General features: G+C 36.5%; 2 protein-coding genes across 2 annotated transcripts; one reads left to right on the forward strand and one right to left on the reverse strand.

Moving 5' to 3' along the window:
* Nucleotides 1–2,036: 2,036 nt before the first annotated feature.
* LOC125864618 (uncharacterized) lies at nucleotides 2,037–3,264 on the reverse strand. The gene is made up of 3 exons (XM_049544643.1): nucleotides 2,952–3,264; nucleotides 2,451–2,680; nucleotides 2,037–2,384 (listed from the first exon to the last, which is right to left on the reverse strand). The coding sequence occupies exons 1-3, from the start codon at nucleotides 3,247–3,249 to the stop codon at nucleotides 2,106–2,108; spliced, it is 807 nt and encodes a 268-aa protein (XP_049400600.1). The 5' UTR covers nucleotides 3,250–3,264; the 3' UTR covers nucleotides 2,037–2,105.
* Nucleotides 3,265–7,194: 3,930 nt separating this feature from the next.
* LOC125858296 (receptor-like protein 9DC3) lies at nucleotides 7,195–9,690 on the forward strand. Its single transcript, XM_049538048.1, has 2 exons — nucleotides 7,195–7,658; nucleotides 9,312–9,690. Exons 1-2 carry the CDS (start codon nucleotides 7,195–7,197, stop codon nucleotides 9,688–9,690), a joined length of 843 nt encoding a protein of 280 aa, XP_049394005.1.
* Nucleotides 9,691–18,856: the final 9,166 nt, after the last annotated feature.

Consider the following 18,856-nt stretch of genomic DNA (forward strand, 5'->3'; position numbering starts at 1 on the left):
CATCTGTGTTGAATTTTTAAATTTTAAACCAAATTAAACTAATAAAATTTAGATTTTTCAACTTCATGATTTCTGTAAAGTAATCATACAAACAAATAATTAACTTGTTTTCCTAATATTTCTTTAGTCCTACCTAAATAAAACTATCTAAAGTGTTTCTTAAGAAAATAACACAAAATATGAGATGAATGATGACACTAAAATATTCAATAAAAATATAATAATAAAATCGCATAAAATAAATTGCAAATTAACAAGTCATAATAAGTATTAGTTACATGATGGCATAGGCTGGGGGGGTACTTATGCATTTTCCCATTTTAAATGTGTAAACCAATGTAAAACTAAAGAACAAATATTCAACATTATTGTTTTTCTTAGTGTTGAATTAATTTGTTTTGTTAGCAATAGTATTGATTTGATTTTGATTTGAGTTTCATTGAGTTACTAATATCTACGAACCATAACCTTTTATTAGACCATTCAAAATTCTAGGTCTCAAAAACTTGAAATAATATGTTAAAAAGATAAAAACTATGAAAAAGTATAAGAAATATTTAGAATTTATATCAAGTAAATATGTTTATGTATAAAATAAAATTTAAAAGTCATATATACAATGTCGGGTTGATTTTTATTAGTTAAAACCAAACTAACGCAAATATAGTCGAGAGTTTTTTTCAATACCAAACCAAATCATTAGTCTGATTTTTTTTTTTGATTTGAGTCAATTTGCAGTATGATTCAATATTCAGTTCAATTTTATACACCTCTAATGCCACATCACTTTGTCTATATATAACTTTATTTTATATATATATATATAGATTGTTCGATTGCGAGAACATGCATAGTATAGATGAAAATCATCCATAACAGTGTGTATATTGGTGCAATTAGGGTTGTTCATGGTTATGGTTAAAAAAATAAATCGAACCGCAATTCGAACCAAACCGATTAAAAAACTCGATATTTGATTTGATTTGATTAGGTTTGATTTTACATTTTGAAAAACCGATACTATTTGGTTTGATTTTGGTTTTACTAAAAAATAACTGCAAAAATAACCAAACCGAACCAATAAATAATTAGATATATAAATTTTATTATTATCTATATATTATTCATAAATAAAATATTAATATTTTGTTAAATTTTAAGTAACTTAAGTTTTAACTTTACCATTTTCTCAAGCCAACACGTAAATTTTAGTCCATCTATTACAATCATAAGTCCAAGTCTATCAAAATTTATTACTTTAGTCTTTACCTACCATGTCTTCCGTAAGATAGTTACACCTTCTCTTAATTGAATCACTTTGTTCGTGTAATGATAACTTTAGTATTGTTTAATTGTTTAATTGAACCAACAATAACTTTTCAGTGGATTATTCATGTACTAAGTGTTTGTGTCAATCAAGATACGTATGTCCACAAAAATTTATTACTTTCAAACTGAAAAAACCAAAAAAACTGAACCAAATCATCAATAATCAAACTGACGGTTATTTTTTTCGTATGGTTTGGTTTTCGAAATTCAAAAAACCGACTAGATTGGTTTGGTTTTGATTTTAACCAATAATCGATCCAAACCGAACCACGAACACCCCTAGGTGCAATCTTCAATTGTCCGATTTAAAAATAACAAAGTTAGCAAAGTGTTTTACATATTTCTGGTTTGTAAAGAAGAACATACAGTTGGAACAAATAATTATTAGTCCCTCCATTCCAATTTATGTGACACTTTTCCAATTTCGAGATTCAAACAAGTCTATCTTTGACCGTAAATTTTTCATATATCTTTTAATTATTTTGAATTGTCAATTATTGTGAGTTATAGTACTTTTACGTAGTTTACAAATATATATATTTCATTTTAAAAAAATAGAAGATTTCACGCACAAATTTTCCATCAAACTTAAATTGTTCGACTCTCAAAGAACATAAAGTATCACAAAAATTGGGACAGAGGTTGTATATTGCATCGAAGGATATATCAAGTAACCAAAGCATAGGAAGGTAACAAAACGTTTAGGTCTACACTATATAACGTGCCAACAAAATCCTTAACACATCAAACTTAAATCGTGAATCGGTCTCTCTGTTCTAGAGTGATGAGAAAATGGGGACACCGGTTAAGCTACATCCGCTATCAACAATGAAAATATTGCCCGATACATATTCTGATGAATCAAGGTTTAAATACCTTACGACTGATGTTATAGCTGGATTTGTCGTTCCAAAATCTCTCAAAGGAACAATTCTCGAAACAACTGGTTTGTACGATTCCTTTTGAATAAGATTCTCTGTTATCTCAGATCTGAAAATTGCTGGTGCTATTGAGTTCACTCTAATATTGTTTACTCCCATTTCAAGTGCCATCATCTGCAATAATTCGAAGAAATTAAATGGAAAATTTGATAAAACGTCAATGCCTAGCTCATAACGTACCCTAGTGAACATGTCAAGAGCCATCTTTGAAGAAGCGTAAGCAATAGACCCGGGCAATAGTACCCGATTCAGACCAGAAACTGAAGAGATATTAATAACAGATCCTCCGCCCTGTTTAGCATCGCGCATGCGTCTACAGACGTATTTTGACACCAACCATGCCCCTCTGAGATTCGTGTTAAAGGTATGTTCCCACTCCTCTGACAATTCTAGTGAAAAGCTCACACTACCTATATAAATATATTATATGATATTATCAGTGACGGAGTCAGAAATTTCACAAAGGATGTACAGAAACAGTAGCTTATGTTATTTAATTATTTCGTGTATCATTTTACTTATATATATATGGTAGTATTTTCTTTTCGATGAAGGGTGTCCAATTTACCACCATGTAGCTACGCCACTATATATTGTTACTGTGTTGACGTGTGTAATCATTGATGTTATTTGAAGCTTAATTTATCTTTTTTGAGAGATTACAATTATATGCAACCATACCTCTAATGCCGGCGTTGTTAATCAAGGTATCGATACGTCCAAAGGCATTCCAAGCTATTTGTACAGCGACCTCAATGGTAGCACCATTGGACGTGACATCAAGCTCGAGGGCGAATGCTCGCTGGAGACCCTCTGAATTAATGTGGTTGCAGAGAGATTTCAACATGTCAATACGACGAGCAGCAGCGATGATGCTGCATCCGGCTTTGGCCAAGTCGAGACACAACTCTCGCCCAATTCCAGATGACGCCCCTGTAACCATCACTACTTTCCCCTTCAGGTCTTTCCACGGCTCCATTTTTCTTAGGGAATTGGGAAGGATAATATAATGTTATAAGGTAGGAAGTTATATAGAAAACATGATGTGTGTTATATTGCACTCCATTTACTTTTTGGGCCAAAAATGCCCTTTGACCTTAACTTTTTCGGACATAAATGACCTCATTGCTAAGTCCACACTCATGAGGTGGATGCAGGATAATATTGTACAAAATTCCATATACTTTTTTCGTCTAATAGAAGTGAAAAAATTAATTTTAATTTTTTATTTAAAAAAAATATAATCCTAAATGCTGAGGTGACATCTCTTGAAGACAAGTGAAAAGCCAAAAAAAATGAGAAAAGTTTGATCAATATTAGACGAAAATTTTTATTTTGTACCACACACACTTATTGTAAGTTGTATGAGGGCATCTTTGGCTGCCATTTGTATATTCTGGGATCCACTGGCTACTATTTACTAATTTCAATTTCTTACTTTTTCTCGTCTTCAATTTTAATATTTTCTCTTACTTTTTCTTTCTCATCACGCAGTCTTCTTTTTTAAGCTTCTTTAACTCTTAACTTAATTTTAATTCATTGAGAAACTTTGGGTTTAAAAATAAATGGGCGGAGAATAAATTAAAATAATATAAAAAATTTAAATTCTATTTTTGGATGAGTTTGAAGAAGTTAATGATAGTGAAACTAAAAAATAAATTGAACTCACACCAACAAAGTATAAATTTATATAGTCAACTAATTAAACTACTAAATTCAACTGACTTTAATCTAATTTTAATTGCTTAAATTTTGGTCATAATTTATTTTTTGGGTTTCAATCTTAATTACACAATTCTTAATTATTAAATTTATTTTTTGTTTATTTTATAACCACTTAATATATCTGAATACTTAATATCTTTAATAATATGTTAATGATATTAAGCACCCAATTATCTTTTATTCATTTTATATTTGTTAAATTCTTTATTTGCTTGGCATCAATACGATAATATATTATTGCTAATATTAATTTTGTGTTTCTTGTTTGAAATTTTCTTTTTGAATTTTCTTTATACTTGATGTTTTAAGATATGAAATGAAAATTTTAAAGATTCAGTTTTTTCCGATGTTACAAAAATTAATAGTAATATCAATACTTTTTTTTTTCACTGAGAGTTAGGACTTAAAAAAAAAAAAAGATCTATAGGAATGTTGGTAAAAAAAGGGTGCAGAAATAAAATAAAAAAATGTAAATGAAGAACAAACTAAAATTTCAGAAAATGGAAGAGTGAGACAAAAAGTGTGACAAGGAAAGGGATCCACAAATACACTTTTCAAAAGCAAATTGTGCCCTCATACAACTATTGTTGGTTGTACCTCAAACATCATAATTTTTTTCAATATTAGACACATATCCTTTTTTAATTGATCATTTTATAATTCATTAGTACACATAACTAGTGAATTTATCCGCGCTTTGCATGACATGAAAAACACAAATAATTTACTAAACTCAAAAATTGATGAACGTTTATCTGCTGCGGCTGCCGCTTTCTTTATGCAGTGCTTCATTCTCTGCGAAAAACCCATATGCAGGATTCTTTTACCTGATTATAATGAGTCAAGATTATATATATTCAGGTTTATTATTTTCTTGACTTACAGTATTCCCTGGATACAAATTAATTCCCAGAGATGCGTGGAACACAAAATAGACAAATATGCTCAGCATATTTTAATTTGCCAAATAATACTTTTATTTGTCCCAATTTGTTGTTAAAAATTAAATTTGCCATTTCATGTTACATGTTTGAAAAAGAGAAAGCAGAGTAAAGGATGATAAATTGTCTTTGTTTTGGTTGTTAAGAGAGCCAAAACAAAGACTTTTCATGTTACATCTTTGACTAATACATGTGTTACTACAAGTGTTAGGACTAATATGAACTATGTATAGTTTCCAGCATTCATTGACTTGAGAAATATTAATAATCTTTACATATTGTGTGACACATTGAATGTGAATATATAATAGACAACTCTAAAATTGGCTGAAAATGATTAGGTGACCTTCTTAGAATTGATAACTCCAAAGAGACAATTAAATGTGTATGGTAAATTTCTTTGCTTAATATATATATATATATACATACCCATCAAACTCATTGAATAGACGAACAAAGCAAAGATTTCTTGATTTCTTCTCTACTAACTTATTAATTGGTTATTGTAGTGTAGAAATGGGTTATGTAAAACTTGCATTTTTTATGCTATATCCCTTCCTCTGTCAACTTTATTTCTCCGCATCCTTACCTTATTTGTGCCCCGAAGATCAAGCTCTTTTCCTTCTACGATTCAAGCACATGTTTATAATAAATCCTAATGCTTCTGCTGTTTGTGACTTTTCACATCCAAAAACACTTTCATGGAACAAAAGCACAAATTGTTGCTCATGGGATGGAGTTTATTGTGATGGGACGACACGACAAGTGATTGAGATCAACCTCACTTGTAGCCAACTTCAAGGCAAGTTTCATTTCAACAGTAGCCTCTTTCAACTCTCCAATCTCAAAAGGTTTGGTTTTTCTGGTAATGATTTCTCTGCATCCAATATTTCACCTAAATTTGGTGGATTTTCTAACTTGACGCATCTTGATTTGTCGTATTCAAGTTCTACCGGTCTAATCCCTTATTAAATCTCTCACCTCTCTAAATTACGTGTTCTTAATATTCGGAGTTATTATCCATATGGTCTTAGATTCGGACCTCAGAATTTGAACTGCTCCTTAGGAACTTAACCAGTTAAGAGATCTTCAACTTGACTTTGTGAATATCTCTTCCACCGTTCCTCTAAATTTCTCTTCTTATTTAACAACTCTAAGTCTTCCATACACACAATTACGTGGGGTATTGCCCGAAGGAGTTTTCCACCTTTATGACTTAGTATCTCTTGATTTAACATACAATCCCTAGCTCAGTGTTAGGTTTCCTATGGCAAAATGGAATAGTAGTGCATCACTAATCAATTTACAGCTCAGTCATATGAATTTTACTGGTGAGATACCTGAATCATTTGGCTATTTAACTTCATTGTATGCCTTGGACATGAGTTTTTCTAATCTCTCAGGCCCCATTCCTAAACCGCTATCGAATCTCACCCACATAGAGACTGTGATCCTTTGTAATAACAATCTTGAAGGACCGATTTCCCATTTCTCGAGATTTGGAAAGCTCTGGGAGTTATCACTTCGAAATAACAACTTCGATGGCCAACTTGAGTGCTTATCCTTTAACAGAAGCTGGACGCAAGTTGTAATCTTAGATTTTTCGTCCAATTTCCTAACTGGTCCAATTCCATACAACGTAAGCGGACTGCAAAACCTACAATGGCTCATCTTGTCATCAAACCACTTGAATGAGACTATACCATCCTGGATATTCACCCTTTCTTCACTAACTGATTTAGACTTAAGTAATAACAATTTCAGTGAAAAAATTCTGGAGNTATCACTTCGAAATAACAACTTCGATGGCCAACTTGAGTGCTTATCCTTTAACAGAAGCTGGACGCAACTTGTAATCTTAGATTTTTCGTCCAATTTCCTAACTGGTTCAATTCCATACAACGTAAGCGGACTGCAAAACCTACAATGGCTCATCTTGTCATCAAACCACTTGAATGGGACTATACCATCCTGGATATTCACCCTTTCTTCACTAACTGATTTAGACTTGAGTAATAGCAATTTCAGTGAAAAAATTCAGGAGTTCAAGTCCAAAACATTGTCTTACGTTACTCTAAAACAAAATTAGCTGGAAGGTCCTATTCCAAAATCATTCCTAAACCAGCAGAGCCTAGAAGTTCTTCTCCTTTTGCTAAATAATCTCAGTGGACAGATTTCTTCAACTATCTGCAACACTAGAAGGTTTAGATCTTGGAAATAATAATTTGAAGGGAACGATCCCACGATGTCTGGGTGAGATGAGAGCAGTTGGAGTTTTGGATTTGAGTAACAATAATCTTAGTGGGACAACTAAAACTACTTTTAGTATTGGAAACCAACTCAGTGTCATTAAATTGCATGGGAATAAGCTAGTGGGGAAAGTCCCACGATCTTTGATCAATTGCAAGTATTTGGAAGCTCTTGATTTAGGTAACAATGAGTTGAATGATACATTTCCAAAATGGTTAGGAACTCTACCAAATTTGAAAATTGTAAGCTTGAGATCAAATCAGTTGCATGGTCACATCAAAGTTTCAAAGAACAAAAACTTGTTTGCCCAACTTCAAATTCTAGATGTCTCATCCAATGGGTTTAGTGGGAATTTACCAGCAAGTCTTTTTGAGAATTTCCAAGCCATGAGGATAAATGATCCGAACGTGAGAACCCCAGGGTATGTAGGAGATACATTTACTATTTATGAGTCTCCTCCGAGAACCCCAGGGTATGTATGAGATACATTTACTATGTATGAGTCTCCTTCGAGATACCCAGGGTATGTAGGAGATCATTTTTCTATTTATGAGTATGTGATCGCTATTAAAGGAAAGGGATGGGATCTTGATTCCGTTCGAGTTTTTCCTAAAAACATAATCATCAATCTCTCTAATAATAGATTTGAAGGTTATTGATGAGTCCACAAATTGAACTCATTTAGGGCTATATGTCGCAAAAAGGAACGAAAAGGCAGAAAAGAACAAAGAAATGAAGGCATGAGGATCGCTGAGTCCACTTGGCGAGTCGCCGTAGGGTCTTACTTCGCCTTTTGTTCCAATGTGCTGTGCCCTGAAGGAAAGGATCAAGTCGGTAGAAAAAGAGAGCAGTCGGCGCATCACCGAGAAGTTCCGTGAAGCAGTACCATGTCGCCCAATGACCTAGAGCATGACGATGCTGAAGGCTGGTGCAAGATGGCGATGAACTACACCAAAGGGCAAATCACCGAGTTGATCGGCGATTTTGACTAACGACACCGAATGATCCGTTGCAACAAAAATCTGTGAAAACTATAAATACTAGTTAGAGTTGTAGTTTTAAGAGTCGAACAATTATTATAATTTTCATATAGAATAGTACTTTTTGATATTTTTGCTCTATGTTTGAGAAGGTTTTGAAGACTTGAAGATCCAAAGGGTTTCATCTTCAAGATTTGGATTTGGGTCTCTTGGATACTTCAATTTTGGCCTGTATCAAGACTTAAATCTTCATGCCCAGTTGAATGCGAGCTCAATTTGGTATAAATTTCTATCTCTTATACATGTGTGGCTAAAAAACCCCAATTCTTGGGGTGTGATTTAGCGAATATGGGTTAGGATAATTGTTGGGTCTTGCTTGCTGATAGTTTAATCGTAGTTTAATTGTGATTTCGTTTAGTAGTTGTGGATGAGTTTAATGAATTTGTAGTTGCAAATACAAGTTTATTTATGTGTTTTCGGCTTGCTCGAGAGAGAGGTTGTAAAACTAAAACTACTTAATTGATGGCCGGTGGGAGTGGGTCGACATGAGGTTCATCTCGAGAGAGTGAATCCTAGTCTCATTCCCACACACTCAGCTCGAGAGAGTGAGTGGGTTAAGGCATAGGCTGGTCTTCATGCGGCAAGTGGGTGTCCGAGAGAAACACATTTGAAACAAGGTAAGTTGCTCGGGAAAGAGCTTATCCCCCTTAAAGTTTAGCCTAGTCACAATTATTCTATGAATCTTCTATCGAAAGCATGTACCTAATAGTCTAGCTTAACCCATATTCCCGTCACATCCCAAGGATCCCCTCTCATTTCTTAGAAATCCTTGTTTATTTTGCTGCTTTTACTTACTTGTGACAAAACCCCCCATTGTTAATTGACACTCTTGTGCCCTTTTTAATTTACAATGTTTTTAATCGTTAATGTCTTTAGCTACGACTAGTTAGAACTAAATTTTATTTTTCTGTTAATTCTCAAAACCACTCTCTTGGGAACGATCCCAACCCTTGGTTGGGTTACTAAACTATTGTACGATCGTAGACACTTGCATCGGAAGTCCCAACCCTTGGTTAGGTTACTAAACTATTGTACGATCGTAAACACTTGCATCGAAAGTTATGTCTTGATTACACAAACATCAGTTATATTCCAAGTATTGTTGGAGATCTCGTTGGACTTCATACGTTAAACTTATCTCATAATCGCTTAGAAGGTCATATACCAGCATCACTGCAACATTTATCTATACTTGAATCGTTGGGTCTCACATCTAACAAAATCGGAGGAGGAATTCCACAACAACTTGCATCCCTCACATTTCTTGCAGTCTTAAACCTTTATCACAATCATCTTGTTGGATGCATCCCCAAAGAAAAACAATTTGATACATTTGAGAGGAGTTCATACCAAGGAAATTATGGATTATGTGGATTTCCACTTCCAAAAGATTGTGGTGGTGATGATAGGGTATCACAAAGGATAACTCCAGTTGAGCTAGATCAAGGAGAAGGCGAAGATTAAACAATGATCCGTTGGTAGGAAGTTCTCATGTGTTACGGTTGTGGTCTAGTTATTGTACTATCCTTAATATACATAATGCTGGCAACCCAATATCCAGCTTGGTATTCGAGGATGGTTGAAGAATTAGAGCACAACATTTTTACAAGAGTGCAAAAGTACAAGAAAAGAAAATACTATGTAATCTCCAGGTGTTTTACTTGATCATCAGAAGATTTAAAAAAAATCAATGTATATGTTCTACCTCTTTCATCCTTAAGCTCTTAACTTAATCAGATTCTTCATTTTTGAAAATTGCAGGATTCAAGTCTAACATGTTGGTTGGTGATGCTAATAAAAGTTATTATGTTGGTGATGTTTCTCAAGTTTTCATTACCATATGAATAAAAGTAGAGTTTTCATTTATTACATATTCGACTGCAAAGTTCAGTTAATGAATTTATGAAGTTATCTTCCCTTTTTCTTAATTACATTAAGTAATATCAATAACTAAACTGATAAGTGCTAACGCTCCCAGATATTTTGATGATCTCCTCACAAGTGCAGGGACCTGGTCCTCTGCAGAGTATGCTTGTCCAGTGTCATATGTTGTAAAACTGTAAAAGCTGTCTGCGTTAGAAAGTTGGTGAAGTCGCAGTGTACTTCACCAATCAGAATCGACGAGGTTGTTTGTACAATGGATAATAACTCTTCATGACTAATATATTCCAAAACACAAACAACAAATTATTCATTCATTCAAAGTGAGATATTTCGAGCTTCAAACAGCAGGGACCTGATCGATTGCTTCAAGTGCTTCCTATACCAGATGTTACTTTGTTTGCTTGTAATCGTGCTTATATTGTAGGAATCTTTTCGCTTTGTTAGAAACGTTTCAAGCTTGTGTGAATCATTGTAAGAACTTAAGTTGTGCGTAACTTAGTGTGTTACGTCAAAGTTTATATTAATCTATTAGGATTAGTATAGTGGGTAGTGTTGTATCTGCTTAGGCTCGTCTATGTGATATGAGGTATTGCTTAGTGTGGAGATTAGTAAGTTAATCTCATTTTGTAAACTGGTTTTTACTTTCGCTTGAGAAGACTAGTAAAAGCAGTTTGAAAATTCCTGTGAAACCAGTTGTGGTTTTACTCCCTTGAGCAAGGAGGTTTCCACGTAAAGTTGTGTGTGCAATCTTTACTTTCAGCATTTAGTTTACTTTCTGTTATTGTAACTGTGCTAAGGACCTGGTCTTATCTAGACTAGTGGACGCATACATTCCAACAAATGGTATCAGAGCTTGACTTTTTAGTTTGGTTAACACCAAGAAAAGAAAAGATCCTGAAGGAATGACAACTTCACCCAATATGGAAGAAGGTAAGTCGTCTACCAGACCACCCAGCATTAATGGACATTACTACAGGTGGTGGAAGAATCGCATGCATGATTACATCAATGCTGAAGACACTGAGTTGTGCGACGTGATTCTTGACGGATCATACATTCCTACAAAGGAAGTGAAAGATGGAGAGCTCACTACAATAGTTGTCAAAACCAGAAAAAAGTACAATGAAGCAGATACAAAAAAGATAGAGAAGAACTATAAGGCAAAAAAGATTCTAGTATGTGGAATCAGATCAGACGAATATAACCAAATCTCAGCCTGTGAGACGACCAAGGAGATATGGGACTGTCTTCAAACTGCTCATGAGGGAACTACACAAGTGAAGGAGTCGAAGGTTGATAAGCTTACGACTCAGTACGAGAATTTCTATATGAAGGAAGGTGAAACCATCTTCGAGATGAACTCAAGATTCACTGCTATAACCAACGAGCTGAGATGTCTTGGTGAAACTATTCCTTTGAGAAAACAAGTTTGAAAGATTCTCAAAGTGCTTCCCAAGTCTTGGGAAAGCAAGGTGAATGCTATAACTAAAGCAAAAGATTTGAAGACACTTGCCATGGATGAACTGATTGGCAATCTTCAAACCTATGAACTCAACAAGCAACAAGGAACAACCATGAAGGAAGGAAAGAAGGAGAAATCCATCACTTTGAAAACTTCTCAAAATGATGTGACTGAAGAGGAGGATGAAATGGCCTATGTCACAAGAAGGTTTCAGAAGATCATCAAGAAGCATGGAAGTTTTCAAAAGAAAGCTTCGACTAATAGAGCTGCAAATGCATATGATCTTTGCCACAAATGTGGAAAACCTGGTCACTTTATAAGGGATTGCCCCAGTCAGAAGCAGGAAACTCAGGATTTCAGACCTCATAGAAGGGACAATGTCTCAGACTATGCCAAGAGGAAAGTTCATGCTGATCAACTGGTGAAGAAAGCTCTGGTAGTGTGGGGTAACGCATCAAGTGAGTCTGAAGAAGAGATAGACAGTCTGGAGGATGCCTCAATGATGGCTGTAGAAGATGATGAGACGGTCTACAACTCCATTTTTTCTCTAATGGCAAAATCTGAAGATGAAGAGGATCTAAATGAGGTAATTCTTCTTGATCTAAAAAATGATCTAGATACTCTTCCTATCAATAGATTGAGAAAACTTGCTGCTCTATTGATTGACTCTGTTGATGAACTAACCTCTGAAAACCTGACGACAAATAAAATGTTGAGTCTGTATGAGGATGAAAACTCAGCTCTTAACTCTCAAATGTTTGAACTGAGTGTCAGGATAGGTATCCTTGAGACTGAGAGTCTCGAACCCAATAAGGGACCTGGTACCTCTAAGGGTGGGAAACAAAAAATCAATAACTTTGAGGTTGAACTAGAAGAGAAACTTAAGGCCTCTGAGTCTAAGTTAACTGCCTCTCTAGAAAGAAATTCTCAACTAATGAAGGACTTAAGTAAGATCAAAGAAGAACTGAACCACTCTCTCAAGTGGACTGACTCTTCTAAGATCCTCACTAACTTAGCAAGCCAACAGTTCAATAGAAGGAATGGGCTAGATTGTAGAAAGATAGAGCCTCCTTACAATCCACATAGTAAATATGTGTTAGTCTCAGACAACCTTCTGTTTACCCACTGTGGCAAAAATGGTCATCTGAAAGAGAAGTGTGAGAAGCTGATGGGAGTAAAAGAAATTCAGGAGAAGTTTCTTAAGTCAAGAAAAGTTGTTGAGAAAAAGAAAAGGGTACCTGGTCCTGGCCACCATTTTAGCAAGAATACTTTACCCCCATGGATAGAAAGGTTTCTCATTAAGCCTTTCGACAGTTTTTGGGAACTCCATCTGAAGTGGGTTCCTAAGTCTAATAAGTGATTCTTGTGCAGAAGAGAGGGAACAGTCAGTGCTGGTACATGGATAGTAGATGCTCAAGGCATATGACTGGAAACACTCTAAACTTCCTCTCTTTGGAAGCACACCAATGTGGTGGTGTGTCATTTGGCGGTGGAAAGAAAGGTTTTATCTTTGGTATTGGGAAGATAGGAAGAACATCAGATCTCTCATAGACAGTGTACACTATGTGGATGGTCTGAAGTTCAATCTTTTAAGTGTATCTCAAATTTGCGACAAGGGAAATGAAGTCAAATTCATGTCTGATGGGTGTGTTGTTACAAACTGTGCAACCAAGAAAATTGTGATGTTTGCAAAAAGAGTCAAGAATATGTACTGTTGATCTTGATTCTATTGAAGGGGAAAACCTTTCATGCCTGAGTGCTGAAGCTGACGATGCAAATCTTTGGCATCGACGACTAGGTCATGTAAATTCCTCTTTACTAAACAAGCTTGTTGCAGGGGACCTGGTCCGCATATTACCAAAGTTGAAATTTTCAAATGATAAAGTTTGTGATGTCTGTGCAAGAGGGAAACAAACACGATCATCCTTTAAGGCTAAGAAGGGAGTGAGCACAACTAGACCTTTGGAGCTTCTCCACATGGATCTATGTGGACCTGTCAGAATTCATAGTAGAAGAGGTAAGAAGTATATTCTTATGGTTGTTGATGACTTCTCCAGGTACACCTGGAATATGTTTCTGCGGAAAAAAAATGAGACTGCTGGAATTCTGGTTACCTTTGCCAAAGCTATTCAACTGAAGGTCAACTCCAAAATTGCTAGAATAAGGTCTGATCATGGCACAGAGTTTGAAAATTCTCACATTGAAAGTTTTTGTGCTGAAAATGGAATCAATCACAATTCCTTTGCACCAAGAACTCCTTAGCAAAACAGAGTGGTTGAAAGGAAGAATAGGACATTGGTTGATATTGCAAGGACTATGCTGATTGACTGAGGGCTTGCTATGAACTTCTGGGCAGAAACTGTCAACACAACATGCTATGTTACAAATAGATGCCTTATCAGGTCTATGATGAAGAAGATTCCTTATGAATTGCTGAACAACAGAAAGCCTTCAATTGCTCACCTTAAGCCATTTGGGTGCAAATGTTTTGTATTAAATAATGGAAAGGATGACCTGGGCAAGTTTGATGCAAGGAGTGATGAAGGGGTGTTTGTAGGATACTCCTCTACGAGCAAGGCTTACACGGTGTTCAACAAGAGAACTCTGTGTTGAAGAGAGCATGCATGTGACTTTCGATGAGTCTGAGAAAATTGATGCTCATAAGGGAGACCATAAAATAGAGGAGCTTATCAAAGAAAGGGAGGACAAGGCAATCCAAAATCCTGGAAACCAACAGGTTGCAGAAGAAAATGGTGCAAATATCTCAGGGGTGGGTACCTGGTCCTTCTGTCACTACCCAGGCTACTCCATCTCAAAGTCCAGAAGATGATGGTGCTGAATATGATGCTGATGCTGATGCAGAAGAAGAGTCGACCAGAAAGTTCGGATGGAAACAACAATCTTCTCATCCACTGGACAATCTCATTTCCCCACTTGACTCTGGACTACGAACTAGATCCAAAACAAGAAATCTAGTGGCATATTTAGCTTTCATATCATCCATTGAGCCAAAGAACATCAAAGAAGCCTTACAACATGCAGATTGGGTAACTTCAATGCAAGAATAACTTCATCAATTTGAGAGGAGCAAAGTTTGGCACTTGGTCCCCAGACCTCTCAACAAAACTTCCATCGGAAGAAGATGGGTCTTCAGAAACAAACTTGATGAGCATGAAACCATTACTAGAAACAAGTCAAGGCTGGTAGTGCAAGGGTACAACCAAGAGGAAGGGATTGACTATGATGAGACTTTTGCTCCTGTAGCTAGAATGAAAGCCATCAGAATCTTGATAGCATTTGCTGCTCACATGGAATTTAAGCCTTTTCAAATGGATGTCAAGAGTGCCTTCCTGAATGGTAATCTGAAAGAAGAAGTTTATGTCAAACAACCCCCGAGCTTTGAAGATGAAGAACTGCCAAATTATGTGCTGAAATTGGACAAGACTTTGTATGGGTTGAAACAAGCTCCCAGAGTTTGGTTTGAACGGCTGTCAAAATTCCTTCTTGCAAATGGGTTCAAAAGAGGTAAAATTGATAATACATTATTCTTAAAATCCAGAGGTAAAGAGTTGTTGATTGTGCATGTTTAATTTATGTGGATGATATCATTTTTGGAGCCACTACAGATTTATTGTGCAAAGAATTTGCTGATTTGATGAGTAGTGAATTTGAAATGAGCATGATGGGGGAGCTCACCTTCTTCCTAGGCCTGCAAATCAAACAGTTCATTCAGGGTACCTCCATATGCCAAAAGAAATACATAAAAGACCTGCTCAAAAAATTTAATTTGATAGAAGCAAAAGTTCTTGATACTATGAGCATAAGTGTGAAACTTGACTTGGATGAAGATGGAGTTGAGGTTAATCAGACCATGTATAGGGGAATCGTTGGGTCACTCTTGCATCTTACTGCAAGCAGGCTAGACATAGTCTTCAGTGTAGGGATGTGCACAAGGTTTCAAGCTGCACCAAATGAGTCACATCTAAAGGTGGCTAAACGAATACTGAGATACCTGAAGGGAACTCAGGATCTGGTCCTCTTCTACCCAACAGGTGACTTACTTGATCTAATTGGATTTGCAGATGCTAACTATGCAGGCTTTCTTGTTGATCGAAAGAGTACATCAGGCATGACACATTTTCTTGGATCATCACTGATATCTTGGGGGACAAAGAAGCATAATTTAGTTGCATTGTCAACAACAGAGGCGGAATATGTAGCTGCTGCTTCATGCTGTGCTCAACTTTTGTGGATCAATGGTGTTCTCATAGATACAATTCCTCTAATGTGTGACAACACCAGTGCAATGAATATGGCCAAAAACGTTGTACAACACAAGAGGACAAAGCACATAGATGTGAGACATCATTTCCTGAGGGACAATGTTGAGAAGCAAAATGTGGTGATGAAATTTTGCAAGACTGAAGATCAACTGGCTGATATCTTTACAAAGCCTTTGAGTAAAGAATGTTTCATTATAAACAAGATGAGGCTGGGGATGCACAAGATTACCTGATTCCTTGACAAGTTTGTTCAAAAAATCTTCTATTTTGATGATGTTACGGAGGGCAGGTATCTATACTTGTTTAATGTTTGTCACTTAAGAATTCACTTATGGTACCTTAATGTAGGTATACATTCATGGTGTGCTTAGCTGAAGGGAAGATCTAATCATACAGGCAGAGTTGTAAACAGAAAAGGGGATCCGGTCCTCATGAGGTTAGTATCACTTACGCTACATTGTCTGTTTGTCAACATCACTGCCACGTGTCTTTCGCCCATTCATCGTGTCAGCTTCAGACGTCTTTTCTCTTTTAAACCAAAGGTCGCTACTGTTGGGGACCCGATGCCTTTTTGGTTTTATATACCACTTCTCTTAGTAAATCAATTACAAAATCTCTTCAAACAATTCTTGTTGAAATTCACTAATCCCCTCTCCAAATCTTTTCTCTTTCTCTCAAAATGCCTAACTTTGATTCTTCTTCAAAGATCCCTATCTCCCAAGAAGTTGAAAACCCTAGTTCATTCAACTCCTCCTTTCCTACTCCAGAAGAATCTCCCTCGATTCCAGTTTGTGAAATTAGTGAAATGGATGAATCCATCACTCCTCTGACTGAAGTCATAGCCTCCCCTGTTCTTCCTTCTGAGGTTGTCTTGGCATGTTCCCCTACCCTAGTTTTATCTGATGAAATATCACAGAACTCAGAGGCGCAATCTATGGCAAAACCTAGTGTTGAACCCCTCTCTGAGGAAATGGAAGTTGGTTCTATGACTATTTCATCCACTATGTCTGAGAGACTTTTTGAAGGGGACTTTTCTAAGGGGAAAGGGTCCGGAATCGTGTATTATAGTCGCAGGGGCGGAACTGGTGGCTGTTCAAAGTCTGGCCTCACTAAGAGGAGACTCTCAACCTACTCTACTGGAGCATGAGTTGAGATCACCGTATCAGGTCCCTCACAAAGTCAACATGTGTTTGACCAAACACCCAAATCCTTTGACGTTGAGAGTGATAGGGAAGAAGAAGAAGAGGTTTCATTAAAATGGAGCAAAAGAGGGGTGCGAGGAGCAAACTCTTCTAAAATAAATGTTCCTGATTTGGAAACAGTTAAAGGTACTTCTGAGGATGACACTACTGCTAAACTTGTTGAGCGTACAAAAGAGAGAAAAAGAAAAGGAAAGGGAAAGCTGGTTGAGATTCACTCAAAAGGGGAAAAGAAGAAGTATGGCACAAGAAGTTCTACTCAAAAGGTTATGGGAAGTGCCATAGCAACAAATTCCATTCTAACAGAGAGAATAAGGAAAAAGAGACAGGAAGGGTTACTACCTGAAGAACCCACATCAACTCAAGTGTCTGTTGAAAACAGTGAGACTGAATCTGATGATATCACTAGGCATGTGGCAAAACGAAAAAGGGAAGCTGAAGATGAAATGGTTAAATCAAAAGGAAATCATAAAAGAGCAAAGAAATCTCCTGTAAAAAGGGAGAAAGTGAGAAAGCGGGTGAATGTACAACCCGTAAAGGGACTAGGTCCCAGGGTTCAAAATCAAAATGAAGAAAAGGAAATGACAAGGGAGGAGCGGATAGCGAAAATGGAGCACCAAAAGGTTCTGAATGGCAGAGTTTTCGACCCTGACATTCTAACCAAATTTGGTATGCTAAACCTGTTTGATGTTGTCTCCATTCAAGGTTGGAACCATCTCTTTGAACCTCCACTTCTATACTTGCATGAACCTGAAGTGCGTGAATTCTTCTACAAAATGGAACTTCGGGAAGGTAGTGGAATCACAACTACTGTCAGGGACGTTGAAATATGTCTGGATGAAGAAATACTAGGGATCATTCTGGGGGTGCCTGTGGTAGGAATTCGAACAATTAAAGGATGTAAACCATCCAGTGACTTCACAAAGCTTTCCACAAAACGAGGAGATGTTAAACGTGCAGGGCTACCTAAAAAGTTTCTCAAAGGGGAATATAGGTTATTTTTCGAGTTCATCAACAAAGTGTTGGTGCCTAGGACTGAAAAGAGAACAGTAGCATCTGCTGCTGATCTTTTTCTCATGGAGAAGCTTGATGAGCTTGAAGAAATTAACTTCTCTGTCATCATGCTGGAACACATGCACAAAGTAATGACCTGGAGGATGGACAAGCATAACATTCCGTATGTGTATCTGCTGAATCTTGTATTCAACCATTTCGAAATGCCTTTGGGAAAAGGTGTACCTGGTACCACCAAGCAGATGTTCACTATTGCTACTCTACTGGAATGTGAGTGCATTGTGGGACAAGCTAGGGGCAGATCTCAAGTGGCAGATGTTCTAGAGCAGCAGACTGCTCTTAAAAGGGAAGTGACTGATCTCACTGAGATTCTAAATGACAAAGAGGTTGAAATCGCTAGACTCAAGTCTGAATTACAGAATGCAGTTTCAAGGGGACCTGGTACCAGTAACGGTAATGAGCAGGTGCTCCAAGAGTTGAGCGATGAAAATGCAATGCTGCTGAAGACAAATGTCTTACTCAGTGAGGAAATTAAGGCTCTCAACAAGCAACTTATCAAGGCACATGAGGATGCAAATGAGCGCATGTCCATGCTTATGCGCACCCTCAATCCCCCTCCTCCTCCTCCGTCCTAAAAGTGTCTTGTTTTCTTAGTTTCTCTTTTTTTATCTAATCCTCTAACTCAAAATTCTTGTGGCTTTATGTTGTTTTTGACGGACTACAGTGGTCAGTGCTTGTGATATAATGCTATTTCTGTTTCGCCTTGATTCATTTGTGGTTTAATGATC

Source organism: Solanum stenotomum, chromosome 1, assembly GCF_019186545.1.
Source record: "Solanum stenotomum isolate F172 chromosome 1, ASM1918654v1, whole genome shotgun sequence".
Taxonomy (NCBI): domain Eukaryota; kingdom Viridiplantae; phylum Streptophyta; class Magnoliopsida; order Solanales; family Solanaceae; genus Solanum; species Solanum stenotomum.

Excerpts from the sequence above, each read along its gene's own strand:
- LOC125864618 (XM_049544643.1), bottom strand. The coding sequence starts at position 3,249 with ATGGAGCCGTGGAAAGACCTGAAGGGGAAAGTAGTGATGGTTACAGGG. Across the intron at positions 2,681-2,951 it reads TAACAACGCCGGCATTAGAG|GTAGTGTGAGCTTTTCACTA; the intron begins GTATGGTTGCAT and ends ATATTTATATAG. Across the intron at positions 2,385-2,450 it reads CTCTTGACATGTTCACTAGG|ATGATGGCACTTGAAATGGG; the intron begins GTACGTTATGAG and ends GAATTATTGCAG.
- LOC125858296 (XM_049538048.1), top strand. The coding sequence starts at position 7,195 with ATGAGAGCAGTTGGAGTTTTGGATTTGAGTAACAATAATCTTAGTGGG. Across the intron at positions 7,659-9,311 it reads TCTCCTCCGAGAACCCCAGG|TTATATTCCAAGTATTGTTG; the intron begins GTATGTATGAGA and ends CACAAACATCAG.